The sequence below is a fragment of the Podarcis gaigeae genome, assembly GCF_964106915.1.
Source record: "Podarcis gaigeae genome assembly, chromosome: 2".
Lineage (NCBI taxonomy): Eukaryota > Metazoa > Chordata > Lepidosauria > Squamata > Lacertidae > Podarcis > Podarcis gaigeae.
Genome location: NC_139679.1, coordinates 111,425,976 through 111,443,070, shown reverse-complemented (window position 1 = coordinate 111,443,070; position 17,095 = coordinate 111,425,976). Strand labels below are relative to the sequence as shown.

General features: G+C 43.3%; 1 protein-coding gene across 1 annotated transcript in view; it reads right to left on the bottom strand.

The window, feature by feature from the left end:
* Nucleotides 1-1,898: 1,898 nt before the first annotated feature.
* LOC310837980 (killer cell lectin-like receptor subfamily B member 1B allele C) overlaps nucleotides 1,899-17,095 on the bottom strand; it is an 18,278-nt gene continuing 3,081 nt past the window's right edge. Inside the window, exons 2-6 of the mRNA XM_083725266.1 lie at nucleotides 16,094-16,192; nucleotides 7,885-8,034; nucleotides 5,986-6,140; nucleotides 3,520-3,623; nucleotides 1,899-2,323 (exon numbers count right to left, since the gene is read on the bottom strand). Coding sequence (XP_083581392.1) covers nucleotides 2,203-2,323; nucleotides 3,520-3,623; nucleotides 5,986-6,140; nucleotides 7,885-8,034; nucleotides 16,094-16,192 — 629 coding nt within the window. The 3' untranslated portion in view covers nucleotides 1,899-2,202. The remainder of the gene's footprint in view (nucleotides 2,324-3,519; nucleotides 3,624-5,985; nucleotides 6,141-7,884; nucleotides 8,035-16,093; nucleotides 16,193-17,095) is intronic.

The window sequence follows — 17,095 nt, the reverse complement described above, 5'->3', positions numbered from 1 at the left end:
CACAACACCAGCGGTTTTAAACAAGAGGTTCAAGTCATAGCTGTCAACTTACAGATTTGAAAATAAGGGACCAGCAGCCTTGAAAATAAGGGATCAGCAGCCAAAATAAGGGACCTGCAGCCTCACCTGTTCCAGGCACTCCAGTCTTCCTGTCCTCCTGCAGTCTGGTCAAACTCATGCTGGTAGCTTTGAGAACACTGTCCAACCAACTTTGTAACCAGAGGTTCAACTGAATAGAATCTGAATCACATGCACCACAAGGTCTATGCAGCCTCAACTTAAGATGGCTCCCCGGCCTGGCTTTGCACTGCAAAGTTTGCAGCAGCACGTGCAACAAAATGGCATCCAGCGTTCAAAAACCCCCTCAGCTTGCATTAACAAGCCACACACAAGGCATGCAAGCTCCACCCCCCAGTCGTTCTTAGACTTCTTATTGGGTGAGCAACACAGCCAAGCAACACAGTTGGCCGGCAGGGAGGGAGGGAGAGGAGCTACTTCCTTTGAAATTTAAGGGACATCATTTAAGGGACACTTAAGGGACATCCATCAATAAGGGACAGCAGCGGGACATGGCGCTGGAATAAGGGACTGTCCCTTCAAATAAGGGACACTTGACAGCCATGGTTCAAGTACTGCTGGGATGTGGGGAAACTGAGTGGGGAAAGTGGCAATTTTAAACAATGGCAGAGGTTTGAGCAGAATGAGCAGGGGGGTGACACTTGGAGAGTGTTTAAAACAATGTATGAGCATTTAGAAAAGAATGTAGGAAAGTGCATGTCTGTTTTCTACATGAAACAAAACAACCATTTCCAGTCCTTTTTTTAATGGGGTACTCAAGGGCACGCAGTACTGGCACTTCTTTTTATTTTGGTTTAAAAGTGTGACACTTACTGTAACAACTTCATGGTGAGAACCGGCACCTATTTTTCTAGAAAAAAAAGCACTGGTCCTTTTCAACCGGGATGGCATAGCAGCATAGCCCAATTTATGTATCAGTGTTTAGGGTGGTTATCTTATTCCTCAGCGTGCAAAAAGTCACTATAACAGGTGACTCTGACACAGTACTCCTATCTAAGAACTCTTGATGAATGTAATATCCACCAAGCCAAGTTTTTCTCATCACTTTGCCACTGTAATGGGGATTCACATCCATAAGATGCTGAGACCACAAAGAGAGATGAACAAGAAGAGGAAACATTGCTCGTCTCCTGTACGGTGGTGCTGTCATTATCATGTGAACACTATTTTATGTTATTATAATACAGTGGACCCGCCGGATATGAACCTAACTCATTCTGGGGGTCCTTCCACAACCCAAAAAGTCCATAGGCAGAGGCACCACTTCTGTGCATGCGCATGTCGCGATAGAGCGCTTCTGCGCATGTGTACATGGCAAAACCCGGAAGTATACACTTCCGGGTTTGCCGCGTTCATAAACCGAAGTTTACATATCGAGAGGGATACGTAAGCAGAGGTAGAAGAAGAAGAAGAAGAAGAGTTTGGATTTGATATCCCGCTTTATCACTACCCTAAGGAGTCTCAAAGTGGCTAACATTCTCCTTTCCCTTCCTCCCCCAAAACAAACACTCTGTGAGGTGAGAGGGGCTGAGAGACTTCAGAGAAGTGTGACTGGCCCAAGGTCACCCAGCAGCTGCATGTGGAGGAGCGGAGACGCGAACCCGGTTCACCAGATTACAAGTCCACTGCTCTTAACTATTACACCACACTGGTACGACTGTATTATTATTATTTTTATTCATTCATTCATTCATTCATTCATTCATTCCCTGCCTTTTCCCCTCAAAGGGACTCGAGACGGCTTACAGAGAAAAAGAAGAACAGCTAAAAACAAATAAGAAAAACAACAATTTAAAATAAACAAACACACACTGATAGAATTCAAGTTACATATATACATATATTTAATCTATTAAAACCATACAAAATATCACAATAAAAACAGCATGGCACCAGCCCTTTCGTTAGAAGCAGTCAGTTCTCCAGAGCCTGTTGGAACAAGAAAGTCTTCACCTGCCAGCGGGAGGACAACAAGGAGGGAGCCAGTCTGGCTTCTCTAGGGAGAGAGTTCCAAAGTTTGGGAGCAGCCACCAAGAAGATCCTTGAGGGTTTTTTTTAGGACAGAGAACAAGATGTCTAAAGGAGAGTGTGTAGCTAATTACGAATGGGGACACATGAAGATACTCAAAGGAGAACAGATTCCTTCTGACAAATCCAGCGAAGCTGTGTGCTACACAGCTCAGAATAGATTTCATTGTCTTGAAGGGCACCACAGCTGCCTTCCTCTGGCTGCATTGCTGGAAATCTGTGGCGAGAAGGAATGAAACAGCAGTCAGTGTATGTATACAGTGGACACTTGGGTTGCGAACATGATCCATGCAGGATGCACATTCGCAACCCGGGTCTGCACATCTGCACATGCACGGGTTGTGATTTGGCACTTCTGCGCATGCGCGACCACCGAAACCTGGAAGTAACCCGTTCCAGTACTTCCGGGTTTCGGCGGTGCTCAACCCAAAAAAATGCAACCTGAAGCGGCTGTAACCTGAGGTATGACTGTACAGTGGTACCTTGGGTTAAGTACTTAATTCGTTCCGGAGGTCCGTACTTAACCTGAAGCTGTTCTTAACCTGAAGCACCACTTTAGCTAATGGGGTCTCCCGCTGCCGCTGTGCCACCGGAGCACGATTTCTGTTCTCATCCTGAAGCAAAGTTCTTAACCCGAGGTACTATTTCTGGGTTAGTGGAGTCTGTAACCTGAAGCGTATGTAACCTAAAGCGTATGTAACCTGAAGCGCATGTAACCTGAGGTACCACTGTACATTGAAATTCCTCAGTATGCCCTGAAGGTCTTGCTGAAGCTAGGCAGGTCAAGGTCTGGTCAATACCTGGACGAATGACTGCCTGGGAACCCCATGTGATGGAGGAATGGCATCTTCCATGATGGAAGAAAGATGGAGCAGGAATATAAGAAAATGAAAAGGAATGAAGTGTTGAACAAGGTAACCCCACTGAATTCAACAGGGCTGATGTATCAGGAGGCAATTTTGGACTGGGCTCTTAGTCTTTCAGGTGCCATAAGACCCTTTGCTATATAATGAGCAGAGCTGCAATACCTTTAAGAAGTGTACAGTCATACCTTGTGTTACATCTGCTTCATGTTACGTTCTTTCAGGTTATGTCCCACGGTGACCTGGAAGTACCGGAAAGGGTTACTTCTGGGTTTCACTGCTCACGCATGTGCAGAAGTGCAAAATTACATCATGCGCATCTGCAGAAGTGGCGAATCGCAACCTGCGCATACACAGACACGCTGCTGCGGCTTGTGCTCTTTTCATGTTGTGAACGGGCCTCCGGAACAGACCCCGTTCACAACCAGAAGTACCACTATATAGCCATGGTAACGTCTACAGTTTTCCTTATCGTAGCTTTTCTTGCAAGTTCATCATGCAAAACTACTGATTTGCACAATTTCTCCTACACAGGTGTTTCAGTACTCACAATTTCTCCTGTAACATAGAGCCGTTGATCCAGATCCATTTCTTCTCTGGCAATGACACGATAAGTCCAATCCATACTAATTTCCCATTTTTCTGGATGAATTCCTAGAAAATATGATTTAATTACATAAACACAGTGCTTTTTTCTTAAAAAATGTTTAGGGATACTCTCATTTTCCTACTAGTATTGAAATACTGCCCCTCAATGAGGCCAAACTTATATTCACAAAATGTTCAGGGGTATGCATACCCCTGCGTACCACCCAGAAAAAGCACCCCCAGAAAAAAGGCCAACAGGATGTGGACCCCAGGCAAAGATCTTACTGTGTGGTGGACGGGGAGCTCGGGAATAGTTCTTAGCACATACACCTGCCCTCACAAGTCCTGAAAGCCCTCATATGCCCATATGATTATTATTTTTTGCAGTGAGGTCTATTGCTTGAGTGAGAAGCATTTAAATTATTTTGCAGCTGTGGGCAATCCTAGGTCATGGAGCCAGAAATTGCTGGTTGCCTAGTCCAGCAGTCTGCCGCCTACAATTTGGTGCTGAGGAGGCAGTCCTGAAGAAGAAACATAACAGGGAACTTCTCTTTGGGCTTCCCCTTTCAGGTTGATATGAGGACAAGGATGCTGCCTCCTTGATATTTCCCCCCAGCACCCTCTCTGCAGTTTATGCCCTGGGAATACAGAGGCTTTGTGGGTGAGTGGTTCTCAGATCTAGGGAATAGACCAGTGGTATGTAGCTTGGAGGGACGCAGGTGGCGCTGTGGGTTAAAGCCTCAGCGCCTAGGACTTGCTGATTGAAAGGTCGGCGGTTCGAATCCCTGCGGCGGGGTGCGCTCCCGCTGCTCGGTCCCAGCGCCTGCCAACCTAGCAGTTCGAAAGCACCCCCGGGTGCAAGTAGATAAATAGGGACCGCTTACCAGAGGGAAGGTAAACGGCGTTTCCGTGTGCGGCTCTGGCTCGCCAGAGCAGCGATGTCACGCTGGCCACGTGACCCGGAAGTGTCTCCGGACAGCGCTGGCCCCTGGCCTCTTGAGTGAGATGGGCGCACAACCCCAGAGTCTGTCAAGACTGGCCCGTACGGGCAGGGGTACCTTTACCTTTACCTTATGTAGCTTGGAGGTACTAGATCTTGATCCACTGTTGTCACTTGAAGTGCAGGTGGCCTCTGTGGCAAGGAGTGCCTTTTAATCAGCTTTGGCTGGTAAATCAGCTTTGGCTAATGGGTCAGATTCAACCAAATAGCTTTGGGATGTATCCTCACTGAAGCAGTCAAATGCAACGTTTCCTGTTGCCTAGAGTGGACACACCGGGGAACGTTGCTCCAGACAGGGAGGACTTCCTGTCATACCTGCTCTGGAGCCTCCTCCCCCTGTGTGTGGCCAGGTAGATGGGCATGACCCTAGCAGACCCTACAAAAGGTCTAGCCACACAGCCATCTTCCCCTTTTCCATTTTCTCCTTTGGGACTCCTCTTCTGGCTCTTACATGGCTCGTCCTTACAGAGGATGGAAGCCACAAGGTAGAAAGTCTGAAGCCTAGCTCAGACGTCTTTGCTCTCCAAATGTAACTGTAACCACAAGATAAAGCCTGCCTTCAGATTTACCGCTATGAACTGAATGTAAGTGAACTTTACTCTTATTTTTTAAGATGACTGTTGTGTTATTATTATTTTAGGAGGGGAAACTTACCAGGAACATTCCAGACTGGGCAAGCCAGACTGGATCGCTTAACTTAAATGATTCTAACGAATCCATCAACTTGCTTCCAGCAATGTGCAAGGAAATGTGCTCTGCTGCTTACTCACTAGCGTGAGTGAGGAAGGATAGTATTTAATCAATATATCCTCTCCTACTTTCCTCAACATTCCCACAATAACTGCATTAGTAGGTCTCTGTGCAATGACTCTCTCTCGTGCAATGGGAATTTCCCCCTTTCCTCCTCCTGGGGCCCCACATTCCTCCCCCAAATTGGCTCTGGGGGTCAGGAGAACCCCAGAAAGAGCACATGGGGGGAAAGGAGAGGGCGAGATAGTTCCATTAGGCAAGCAAAGATGCTTGCACTGATGGCCTGATCTCCTTAGCAATACTTTGAATCTTACCACATCTAAGGTAGCTACATGCACTGCCGTTCATGCATTGATAACCTCCTGACTAGATTACTGCAACATGCTTCCTTGTAAGGATCTGGTTGGCCACTGTGGGAATGGATGGCTAGACTTAGATGAGCCTTTGGCCTGATCACCTGGGTTCCTCTTATGATGTGCAGTCACATGAACAGATCTCAAAGCGTGAACGCTCCCCATACATACTTCAGTGCCCCTTTGAAACTACGGTGTAGTGTATACTAATTTTGACACTGATCCTACACATTGCTGGCTTACGCACTAATAAGGGCGAAAAGAGTAAACATTCTGTAACAGAGATAAGAGTAAAAAATCCTTGTCTGGATTGAATTTTTTGTACCTTTTCCTCCTGATCATCAATTATTAGTAGGTGAGACTTCTTGGCTATACAGTCTTCCTTGCTCTTCTCCCAGGACTGAATTGTTTTAGAAAACCAGTAGCATTTATTCTTGTGCAGATGCCACTGCATGGGGCATAGGTGGCAGCTTCCATCCCCTAAGAAGAAAAATTCCCATTGTTTTTAATTTGGATTTATACTTCACACAATCTGTACTTTTCAGGCGAGTCTTTCGCCATTCAGGTTCACGAGCGCTCTTGCAGCAGATCTCTCGCAGCAGTTTGCAGAACGATGTTATTTGCATATTATTGAGTGTTAGCTGGAGAATAACAGAAGTCTTGGTGGTTTTAGGAGTAAATGTGTGATGTTCTGTCATTTTCAAAGAACTGAAGCTCAGCAAACAGAATGTGGCCAAAGATATGCACAGGGCAAGCCAAACCTCAGGCTGGGAGTAGGGCTACATATAAGCAGTTGTTCCATTATCCCTCCCCTCAGTTACTCATTTTTCCCGTGTTAAGTTCAATTCTCTACGTTTTCATATCAGTTTGTGATTTGCTGCACTATCAGCAGTGGACAGATGGGTGGAGAAGGCCTTATGCACCAGTCTAGTGACCTCTCCTTCCCCGTTATAAACACTAGGGGGTTAGGATTGCGCCCATAGTGCCTGTGACTCTAGAACAGCAGTTCTCAACCTGTGGGTCCCCAGATGTTGTTGGACTACAACTCCCATCATCCCTGAGCTCCAGCCTTGCTAGCTAGAGGTGATGGGAGTTGTAGTCCAACAACATCTGGGGACCCACAGGTTGAGAAAGCTGCTCTAGAACAAATGCAGAGAAACTGAAAACTCATCAAATGAGATTGCAGGAAGTTTATTCCTAGTACAAATGCCAGGTTCCCCCCTTTCCCTCAGTCTAGCGCAGAATATAAATCCTTTGGGCAGGAAAAGGTGTTAATCTTACATTGTGTGCCATGTGTGTTTCAGGGCTGGCCCACCCATGGGGCAAGGTGAGGCAACTGCCTCAGGCGGTCGGATCCATAGGTGCAGCAGATCCAGCATCCAAGGATACATTGCCCACTACTGTTGCCACCGTGGTGGCAACAATGGCTGTGGCACAATCATTGGAGGCTGGATTTCACGGCTCCTCAGCATCACCTCAATGCTGCCTCTTGACAAATAGGATGCAATACTAGTCTTCCCCACTGGAAGGAAATGGCAGGGGCTGCCCTCTGGGGTCTTCTAATCTGTACCCATTGTGATTCAGAGGGTTTCCCTCCCCCTCCCCATGATAGCCTTTGATTCCCACTTCACCTCTCAAGTAAGCTTGATCTGATTCTTTCCCTTGTTCCCAAAGTAGATCTTTAAACACCCCTTCTTCCCTGGTGGGGGAGGCGCCATTTTGTGGTTTGCCTCAGGATGGTAAAATGTCTTGGGCCGGCCCTACCAAATGTTAAAATAATAGAAACAATCTCCAGCGCAGTAAGCCCATAACTTACTCGTATTTAACATGTTCAGCTTTCCATGTATGGCAAAAAAATAAAATACGGGGGACAGGAGTTCTGAGAAAAGTGACTTTAGCAATCCTAATCACTGTGGAAATCAATGTGCTTTGACTATATGCGATTATGGCTTTAGGCGCGATCCCCACAACGTAACCCCTGTATCAGTTGTGGGCTTATTGTACTTCAGCTGCAAATTTCTTTCAGGGCTGCATTTTCCAGAGGTGAGCACTAGGTGTCGCTATACATTTAGAATATATATATATATATATACGAAAGCAAATATATATATATATATATATATATATATATATATATATATAGTAACGGCAGTTTACTTGGAAAGCGCAGCAGAGGCAGATCAAAGGCACAAGCATGCCGCAGTAACTTATGAAATGAATTTACCCGTCTCACACAATTTTTGTTTCAGAGTAGACCTGAAATCCTCTGACGCTTTGTTTCCTTCACATCCTGCAGGGCAGTACTGAGTTGTGTTTGGAGACCATTCAGATGCTTTGACCTGTTTTTCAGGATCCTGTGGAGTTTTATTTATAACTGGAGAGGAGAAAGATTTAGGCAGATTTTTTTTACTATGTTGCAAGTTTAAAGCTTGATAGTACTGCTGGCTGATGGACAGCCTCCACAGCGCCCTCCACTTTGGGGTCCTTTAGGTGTCTTGAACTACAGCTCCCAGCAGCCTCAGCCAGCATGGCCATGATGGGAGTTTTAGTCCAAAAGATAGAGGGCACCAGGTTGGGTGAAACTGCTCTGCTGACTTCAACAGGGATTCGTAAAGATGCTATGCAAATACCAAGCTGTCCGTCCAAAGTCAGCAAGGGGCCGATATATTTTATATTTTTATTTATTTTAGAATCATTATGGATAATCCTTTCAAAGCAGCTCTGTAAAATGAGCAAATCACCAATGTAAAATAACAATAATTTATTTTTAAAAATCACAATAAAGCAAAACAGCATAAAATAAAATTCAAAACTTAAAAGCAATTTTTTTGTCTCTTGTAGCTAGACCCCCCAAAATATGAAGTACTTTCTGATTTGGTTGTCTGCACCTCCACCATATCTAAACTGTGCTGCTGTATATATGATTAAGTCATACAGGTCTCAGATACCACTGGAATACTATTCTGCATATCTTTATTTTAAATTTGTGCACAGAGTCTGCTGTAGGATATGTGGTTGCATCCATGTCTACTTCTTCTGAGACATTTCCCCCCTCAATTCTTTGTCACAATTACATGGTTATGAATTCTTAGATATGTCCATGCTCATAATTCTGCTATATATCTTACTAAGAAGTTGTTGCTTCTGTTTGTTTATCACAAGGTTTTCAAATTGGTTTATCTCTCTTAAATGGCCATGTTTCCTTAGCAGACCATAGTCAACATCATGGGTAGGCAAACTAAGGCCCGGGGGCCAGATTCAACCCAATCTCCTTCTCAATCCAGCCTGTAGATGGTCCTGGAATCAGCGTGTTTTTACATGAGTAGAATGTGTCCTTTTATTTAATATGCACCTCTGGGTTATTGGGTTATTTGTGGGGCCTGCCTGGTGTTTTTACGTGAGCAAAATGTGTGCTTTTATTTAAAATGCATCTCTGGGTTATCTGTGGGGCATAGGAATTTGTTCATTTTCCCCTCCCCCCCAAAATATAGTCCGGCCCCCCACAAGGTCTGGGGGACAGTGGACCGGCCCCCTGCTGAAAAAGCTTGCTGACCCCTGGTCAACATGGCTAGCTTGAAAATACTGAAAGAAGAACGATGCTTTTGCCTCAGTTAGAATCATAGAATTTTAGAGTCTGAATAGGCCACAAGGGTTATGTAGTCCAACTGTCATTGTTTATTGCATCATGCATTATATACAAGCATGTTTATAATTTAAACACAAGGCAGTGTTTATTTTCAAAACCAATCATTTATCGGCTGAACCCATAAATGCAACAGCTCTACTTCACACAGTGAAAATTTCCAGGGTTCTAATATTTCATGCCAGTCTCTTATAGATCATAGCAAAAATATTTCCTGTTTAAGTTTGAAGGATGGACTATGTTGCACTGCTGAAGATCATGGTGACTCTACAGCCAGCTATTCAACACCAGGCTATTCTGTGATCACCCATTTAGCTTGTGTTAACACAAAAATATGCTTGTAGGTTTCAGGCAGGTGACATTCCCAGGCCTTCTACCTGGAATGCTAGGAACTGAAAACCTGGATCTTCTGCATGCAAAACCAATGCTATGGCCGTTCTCTGCAAAGCAAGTGCTGCCAGTTCTGAAATTACTCATTTGCAGAAACATTCTTGGTCATATTTTTACTCCTTTCTTTTTTAAAAAATACTGAAAATTCAAATAAGAACATTATCCGTTGCTCTAAAAAGCATATCTCCACTGGCCAAGATGTACAGGTTAAAGAATAAAAGATGTTGGAAATGCGGTGAAGCAGAAGGCGATTTCTACCATATGTGGTGGTCATGTAATAAAGAGAAAAGCTTTTGGGAAGCAATTTATAACGAGCTCAAAAAAATCTTTAAATATACTTTTCACAAAAAACCTGAAGCCTTTCTGCTAGGAATGTTGGATAAAGAAATCAAAAAAGAAGATAAGATACTTTTCCTTTATGCCACTACAGCCGCAAGAACTATGTTGGCACAAAACTGGAAAACAGAAATTATACCCAGTATAAATGAATGGCAGGTTAAAATGATAAATTATGCCGAACTTGCTAGACTAACAGGTAGAATAAGAGACCAAGATGAACAGAAATTTCATGGAAATTGGAATAAATATTGGAAGTATATTGGAAATAATTTGTAGAGGGCACTAGCGGGGCTGGAACAACTCTAACAGTGAGTGGCTAATATTTAAGATTAAAAATAAATTACGTGACAGTAGATTTTATTTGACACTTACCAAAAGGGTGGAGGGGAGTCCAAGGCTAGGTAGAGCCTAAAATATTGTGATATTGTGATATTTTGATTCTTTTTTTTTTAATAATTTGGGGAGGGGATATAAGAACCTATGTAAATGAACTCTATGTATATATATTTATGTACACTGATATATTTATGGATATGTTTATTTATGTATTCAATACCTACATTATATTTATTTGTATAATTTGAATAAAAACTCATTGGGGAAAAAAAAGCATATCTCCAGGGCAGTAGGGGTGGTGGGAAAACAACCTCTTAAGCTTCAAGATACAGAAAGTGATGGGGAGGGGGGAGGCGTTAGAAGCAGAAATGGTTGCCTACCATATCTAATTGGCCACTTTTATCTGTTCTGTGTGGCTTTCTTCCATCCTCCACCTTTCTTTTTTTTTAAACCCACAAATACAGATCAGCTGCAGGTGGTGCAATCTTCTGCAGAGGGGCAGTGAGTGAACTGAGTGACGGTTTCCCCCTCTGACTGTTTCCCCACTCAAAAGTGCCTTCACTGGCTGCTTTCCCCTTATATGGGAAGAGACTAAAAGGGGGAAGCAGCTGGAGGGAGGGTAATTTGAGAAGTAAGAAACAAGGAGAAAGGGTTAAGCAATTCCCTGCTCCCACCTGCCTTCACCCAAAGTACAGGTTGTATGCATGTGGTTGCGGGCTCCCATGGCTGGCTTTCTTAAAAAGAACTTTGGGACAGATTATCTATCTATCATCTATCTATATCTAGCTATCTATCATCTATCTATCTATCTATCTATCTATCTATCTATCTATCTATCTATCTCTATCATCTATCTATCTATCATCTATCTATCTATCTATCATCTATCTATCTATCTATCTATCTATCTATCTATCTATCTATCTATCATCTATCTATCTATCTATCTATCTATCTATCTATCTATCTATCTATCTATCATCTATCTATATCTATCTATCTATCTATCTATCTATCTATCTATCTATCTATCTATCATCTATCTATCTATCTATCTATCATCTATCTATATCTATCTATCTATCTATCTATCATGGATCACTGCCTTGCCGTGGCGAAGGGGCTTGAAGAACTCAGAGAAGCTATGAACTATGCCGAGCAGGGCACCCAAGATGAACAGGTCATAGTGGAGAGTTTTGACCAAACGTGATCCACCTGGAGGAGGAACCGGCAAGCCACTCCAGTATCCCTGCCAAGAAAACTCCATGGACAAAGACAACAGGCATATAAAAGATATGACGCTGGAAGATGAGCCCCTCAGGTCGGAAGGCGTCCAACATGCTACTGGGGAAGAGCGGAGGGCAAGTACAAGTAGATCCAGAGCTGATGAAGCGGCTGGGCCAAAGCCGAAAGGACGCTCAGTTGCGGATATGCCTGGAAGCGAAAGGAAAGTCCAATGCTGTAAAGAAAAATATTGCATAGGAACCTGGAATGTAAGAACCATGAACCTGGGTAAGTTGGAGGTGGTCAAAAATGAGATGGCAAGAATAAATATTGACATCCTGGGCATCAGTGAACTAAAATGGACGGGAATGGGTGAATTCAGTTCGGATGACCATCATATCTACTACTGTGGGCAAGAAACCCATAAAAGAAATGGAGTGGCCCTCATAGTCAACAAAAGAGTGGCGAAAGCTGTACTGGGATGCAATCTCAAAAATGATAGAATGATCTCGATACGAATCCAAGGCAGACCTTTTAACATCACAGTAATCCAAGTTTATGCACCAACTACTTGTGCTGAAGAAACTGAAATTGACCAATTCTATGAAGACTTACAAGACCTTATAGAAGTGACACCAAAGAAGGATGTTCTTCTCATTATAGGGGATTGGAATGCTAAAGTAGGGAGTCAAGAGATAAAAGGAACAACTGGCAAGTTTGGCCTTGGAGATCAAAACGAAGCAGGGCAAAGGCTAATAGAGTTCTGTCAAGAGAACAAGCTGGTCATCACAAACACGCTTTTCCAACAACACAAGAGACGACTCTACACATGGACATCACCAGATGGGCAGCATCGAAATCAGATTGATTATATTCTCTGCAGCCAAAGATGGAGAAGCTCTATACAGTCAGCAAAAACAAGACCTGGAGCTGACTGTGGCTCAGATCATCAGCTTCTTATAGCAAAATTCAAGCTTAAACTGAAGAAAGTAGGAAAAACCACTGGGCCGGTAAGATACAATCTAAGTCAAATCCCTTATGAATACACAGTGGAAGTGAGGAACAGGTTTAAGGATTTAGATTTGGTGGACAGAATGCCTGAAGAACTATGGATGGAGGCTTGTAACATTATACAGGAGGCAGCAACGAAAACCATCCCAATGAGAAGGAAATGCAAGAAAGCAAAGTGGCTGTCCAATGAGGCCTTACAAATAGCGGGGGAGAGAAGGCAAGCAAAATGCGAGGGAGATGGTGAAAGATACAGGAAATTGAATGCAGATTTCCAAAGAATAGCAAGGAGAGACAAGAAGACCTTCTTAAACGAGCAATGCAAAGAAATAGAGGAAAGCAATAGAATGGGAAGAACCAGAGATCTGTTCAAGAAAATTGGAGATATGAAAGGAACATTTCGTACAAAGATTTCCACAATAAAGGACAAAAGTGGAAAGGACCTAACAGAAGCAGAAGACATCAAGAAGAGGTGGCAAGAATACACAGAGGAATTATACCAGAAAGAAATGGATGTCTCGTATACCCCAGGTAGTGTGGTTGCTGACCTTGAGCCAGACATCCTGGAAAGTGAAGTCAAATGGGCCTTAGAAAGCACTGCAAATAACAAGGCCAGTGGAAGTGATGGCATTCCAGCTGAACTATTTAAAATTTTAAAAGATGATGCTGTTAAGGTGCTACACTCAATATGCCAGCAAGTTTGGAAAACTCAGCAGTGGCCAGAGGATTGGAGAAGATCAGTCTACATCCCAATCCCAAAGAAGGGCAGTGCCAAAGAATGCTCCAACTACCGCACAATTGCACTCATTTCACACGCTAGCAAGGTTATGCTTCAAATTCTACAAGGAAGGCTCAAGCAGTATGTGGACCGAGAACTCCCAGAAGTGCAAGCTGGATTTAGAAGAGGCAGAGGAACCAGAGACCAAATTGCAAACATGCGCTGGATTATGGAGAAAGCTAGAGAGTTCCAGAAAGACATCTACTTCTGCTTCATTGACTATGCAAAAGCTTTTGACTGTGTCGACCACGGCAAACTATGGCAAGTTCTTAAAGAAATGGGTGTGCCAGATCACCTCATCTGTCTCCTGAGAAATCTCTATGTGGGACAAGAAGCCACAGTTAGAACTGGATATGGAACAACTGATTGGTTCAAAATTGGGAAAGGAGTACGACAAGGCTGTATTTTGTCTCCCTGCTTATTTAACTTATATGCAGAATTCATCATGCGAAAGGCTGGGCTGGATGAATCCCTAGCCGGAATTAAGATTGCCGGAAGAAATATCAACAACCTCAGATATGCAGATGACACAACCTTGATGGCAGAAAGTGAGGAGGAATTAAAGAACCTTTTAATGAGGGTGAAAGAGGAGAGCGCAAAATATGGTCTGAAGCTCAACATCAAAAAAACAAAGATCATGGCCACTGGTCCCATCACCTCCTGGCAAATAGAAGGGGAAGAAATGGAGGTAGTGAGAGATTTTACTTTCTTGGGCTCAATGATCACTGCAGATGGTGACAGCAGCCACGAAATTAAAAGACGCCTGCTTCTTGGGAGAAGGGCAATGACAGGCCTAGACAGCATCTTGAGAAGTAGAGACATCACCTTGCCAACAAAGGTTCGTATAGTTAAAGCTATGGTTTTCCCAGTAGTGATGTATGGAAGTGAGAGCTGGACCATAAAGAAGGCTGATCGCCGAAGAATTGATGCTTTTGAATTATGGTGCTGGAGGAGACTCTTGAGAGTCCCATGGACTGCAAGAAGATCAAACCTCTCCATACTGAAGGAAATCAACCCTGAGTGCTCACTGGAAGGACAGATTGTGAAGCTGAGGCTCCAGTACTTTGGCCACCTCATGAGAAGAGAAGACTCCCTGGAGAAGACCCTGATGTTGGGAAAGATGGAGGGCACAAGGAGAAGGGGACGGCAGAGGACGAGATGGTTGGATAGTGTTTTCGAGGTTACCAGCATGAGTTTGAGCAAACTGCGGGAGGCAGTGGAGGACAGAGGTGCCTGGCGTTCTCTGGTCCATGGGGTCACGAAGAGTCGGACACGACTAAACGACTAAACAACAACAACAACATCTATCTATCATCTATCATCATCTATCTATCATCATTATCTATCTCTATCTATCTATCTATCTATCTATCTATCTATCTATCTATCTATCTATCTATATCTATCTATATCTATCTATATCTATCTATCTATCTATCTATCTATCTATCATCTATCTATCTATCTATCTATCTATCTATCTATCTATCTATCTATCTATCTATCTATCTATCTCTATCTATCATCTATCTATCTATCTATCTATCTATCTATCTATCTATCTATCTACAGTGGTACCTCAGGTTAAGTACTTAATTCGTTCCGGAGGTCCATACTTAACCTGAATCTGTTCTTAACCTGAAGACCACTTTAGCTAATGGGCCTCCTGCTGCTGCCACGCCGCCGGAGCACATTTTTTGTTCTCATCCTGAAGCAAAGTTCTTAACCTGAAGCACTATTTCTGGGTTAGGAGAGTCTGTAACCTGAAGCGTATGTAACCTGAAGTGTATGTAACCTGAGGTACAACTGTCTGTCTGTCTGTCTGTCTGTCTGTCTGTCTGTCTGTCTCTCTTTGTGTGTCTATATCTATCATCTATCTATCTATCTATCTATCTATCTATCTATCTATCTATCATCTATCATCTATCTATCTATCTATCTATCTATCTATCTATCTATCTATCTATCATCTATCTATCTATCTATCTATCTATCTATCTAATCTATCTAATCTATCTAATCTATCATCTATCTATCTATCTATCTATCTATCTAATCTATCTAATCTATCTAATCTATCATCTATCTATCATCTATCTATCATCTATCTATCATCTATCTATCTATCTATCTATCTATCTATCTATCTATCATATCTATATCATCTATCTATCATCTCTGTCTGTCTGTCTGTCATCTATCTATCTATCTATCTATCTATCTATCATATCTATATCTATCATCTATCTATCATCTCTGTCTGTCTGTCATCTATCTATCTATCTATCTATCTATCTATCTATCTATCTATCTCTATCTATCTATCTATCTATCTATCTATCTATCTATCTATCATCTATCTATCATCTATCTATCTCTATCTAGGTGCAATGTGTAGGTTCTTTGTGGACCTCCCTATAACACTGTTGTAATCTATAATCCTATCATTTTAAAGATCAGACAGATTACTATGGGTGATTGTGCTCTTTGTTGTTTGATTCTCCCTCTTTCCTCTGCTAAACAAAATGCCCAGCTTAATCAGGAGTGCCAGCTGGGCCCTGAGACCGTGGGGGGCCATGCAGCATGCACGGCCCTGGCACCGAAATTTGTGGGTGCCTGGCTCCTTCATGGGGAATTTTGTGGGTGCCCGAGCACCCAGGGCCCCAGGGAAGTTCATTATTAAGTCTTGCGCAAATCTCACGTTATGATACTTACCCCAAACTCCCATCACTATCACTGCCGCCGCCAGGACGATGTTTCCAGCCCATCCAATCTGCAGCATAATTCCATGCCAGCGTGGGCACAGTTGGTGTTCTGCAAAAACGCAGGTGAAAAGATTGGGGATAATGTTCCAAGGCAGCCCTGTGTTCAGCTGTGTTTAACTCTGCATTGCAGGGCCTTGATGGAGAATTCTGCTATGAAATAGGGACATAAGGAAGTGCCTTGCATCAGCTCAGACTGTTACTCCATCTAGCTCAGTATTGTCTGTCTAGTTATTACTCTCCAGGGCTTCAGTTAGGGGTCTTATCTGGCCAGAGAATGAACCAGGGGCTCTTTGCCTGCAAGGCATCTCTGCCTCCAATAGCGAACTTAACTGGTGAGAAGGAATGGAGCCAAAATGAGACCACTAAGAACTGGGTGTGCACCTGTGATAATTTATTGAATTGTAGAGGATCAAATGGCTGCTTAGCCCAGCCTCCAACAGTTACCAGTGGATTGAACTGAGCCCAGAATCCTTTAGCTGAATGCTAAAATGTACTGTACTCTCTACTGCCTAAACTAGGGCTAGCTCAAGACATTTTGGCACCTGGGGCAAACCAATTTTTCTCACATTGCCTGATGGTAGAGCTGGCTCTACTTTTCTTTTCCTTCTTTTGCTCATTTAGTGCTGCCCCCACCTTTTCACCCTGCTCCTTTATTGAGCCTGGTGTCATTTTTAAATACATTTTTTCTTAATTTTGTTCCCTGATTAGTGCAGTTTGGGTTTTATTGTACTTATTTTCTGGTTATTTTGTGAGCCATTTTAGATATCCCTTGGTCAGAATCACAGGATTCTAGAGCTGGAAGGGACCACAAAGACCACCCAGTACAACCCCCTGCAGTGTAGGAATCTTTCACCCCATGTGGGGCTCAAACCCACATCCTTGAGATTAAGAGTCCCATGCTCCTACCAGGTGACCTAAGTGGCATAGAAATGCATAACAAAACCAACGAGCA